General features: G+C 47.0%; 1 protein-coding gene across 1 annotated transcript in view; it reads right to left on the bottom strand.

The window, feature by feature from the left end:
- Positions 1-822: 822 nt before the first annotated feature.
- The window catches only part of LOC119594717 (transcription factor SPT20 homolog), a gene marked incomplete at its 5' end in the record, with an annotated part of 7,339 nt that continues 6,605 nt past the window's right edge, over positions 823-1,556 (bottom strand). The window contains 1 exon segment of the mRNA XM_037943776.1: positions 823-1,523. Within this exon segment, the coding sequence (XP_037799704.1) occupies positions 996-1,523 (528 nt within the window).

The raw sequence follows: 1,556 nt of genomic DNA, 5'->3' as shown, positions 1-1,556 counted from the left end.
TTGGGTTTGTGAACCTTTCTGGGGAAGGGGTCCATAGCTTTCAGATTCTTAATGGGGTTTCGTGCCTAAAATGGTTTAAGGACCACTGCTATGGGGAGGGGGGGTATAGATTGAAATTTTAGTCTAAATCAGACTGACTGAAAAGTATGCCCCGTTTAGTTTTGCAAACGAGATCGAGTAAACTAGATGCTGTCGTGTCAGGTGCCGACGCCATTCGAGGTCGAGTGAAGGGTTAAACAGGGGGGGGGGGGGTCATTCAGGCAACTTGTACAGCACTGACCAACCACATCTATTTACTCCCCCCCCCTCCCCCATTAAAGCCTGTCCACTTAGGCAGGCATGATCGGCAGATACAAATAAAGATGGTTAGTTTGTCCGCCTGTGAAAAACTCATCGGTAAAACAAGTTCCTCCCCCCCACCCCCAACCCTTTTTTCTCTCACCCGTTACTTATTACAATTGCCGCGATCATACCCACTCATTTGGACAAGCATTCATTCTTTAGAAAAAAAAAAGAAAAAACTGTTCTAAGTTACTGCATCTGCCATTTCATCCAACCGCTGTTTCATATAATTGAGTAGGCCTACTGGTTAAGGCTGCCCTGTCCTGCCAGTAGATTTCTTTAAAAAAAGTCTAAGGGGTAGCTTATGCCCGTAGTTTTCACAGGCAATAGAATGCTAAAGAGGATGGTTATCCTTAAATAACCTCAATATCGATTTCATTTTAAAGTTTCTAATGCATTGCTTTATACTTTATACACGGTAGTCGGCAGCAGAATTCGTTAAATCCACCATTTGCTTATAAAAATGGACATTAACAGCTCTTTTACCTTAATTCTTTATTATATTAGCCAAATATCGTCTTATTAAAATGTATAAAAATCACCTATCGAGATATTAAAAATTACAGTAGTCTCCACAACCTATGTTCTTCATATTAAAAAAAAATATCGATTACCTTACATAAAATTTCACAAAGGGTTTTCTGAAGTGACGATCACATTTCATATCTTCTGGGATTAACACCAGGCGGGGTCCTGACCGGTCTCTTGGCCTGCACGAACCTGCGGCCGTCTCGAGGAGCTTTTTGCCCTCGGTGGCCCTCGCTCCTCCGCTGGCCAAGGTTCTGCTGCGAGTTCCGTTTATGCTGCTGCGGTTGGTTCTGCTGTCGAGAAAAGGCAGGCGATGGCTTTCCCTGGCCCCTGCTCTGGGCTGCTACTATTTTCTTTGGGGGACTTCCCGTTCGCCTGTAGCTCACCTCCTGCGGCCTCTGCGGGGGTGCGAGGTGCGACGCCCTTTGGCCCGGGGCTGGAGCGACTTCCCCGTCCTCCTGGTACTCGGATTCTACCACCTTTCGTCCACCTTCAGAAGTTCTCGTCCCGTACGTGGTCCGTTCTCCGAGGCTTCTCGGGTGCCTGTCGGGAACGCCCAACGCCTGTTCATCATCTAGTTCCTCTTGTTCACGTTCCTGTTCTCTTTCTGGGTCTTCAGAGTCTTCTGCGCTGGTCCCCGTGTCGAGCAAAGTCTCGTCGAGAGTCTGATCATCCTCTTTGTCAGC

The sequence above is a fragment of the Penaeus monodon genome, chromosome 34, assembly GCF_015228065.2.
Source record: "Penaeus monodon isolate SGIC_2016 chromosome 34, NSTDA_Pmon_1, whole genome shotgun sequence".
NCBI classification, from domain to species: domain Eukaryota; kingdom Metazoa; phylum Arthropoda; class Malacostraca; order Decapoda; family Penaeidae; genus Penaeus; species Penaeus monodon.
The sequence above is the reverse complement of the archived record's forward strand: the minus strand, read 5'-3'. Positions and strand labels throughout refer to the sequence as shown.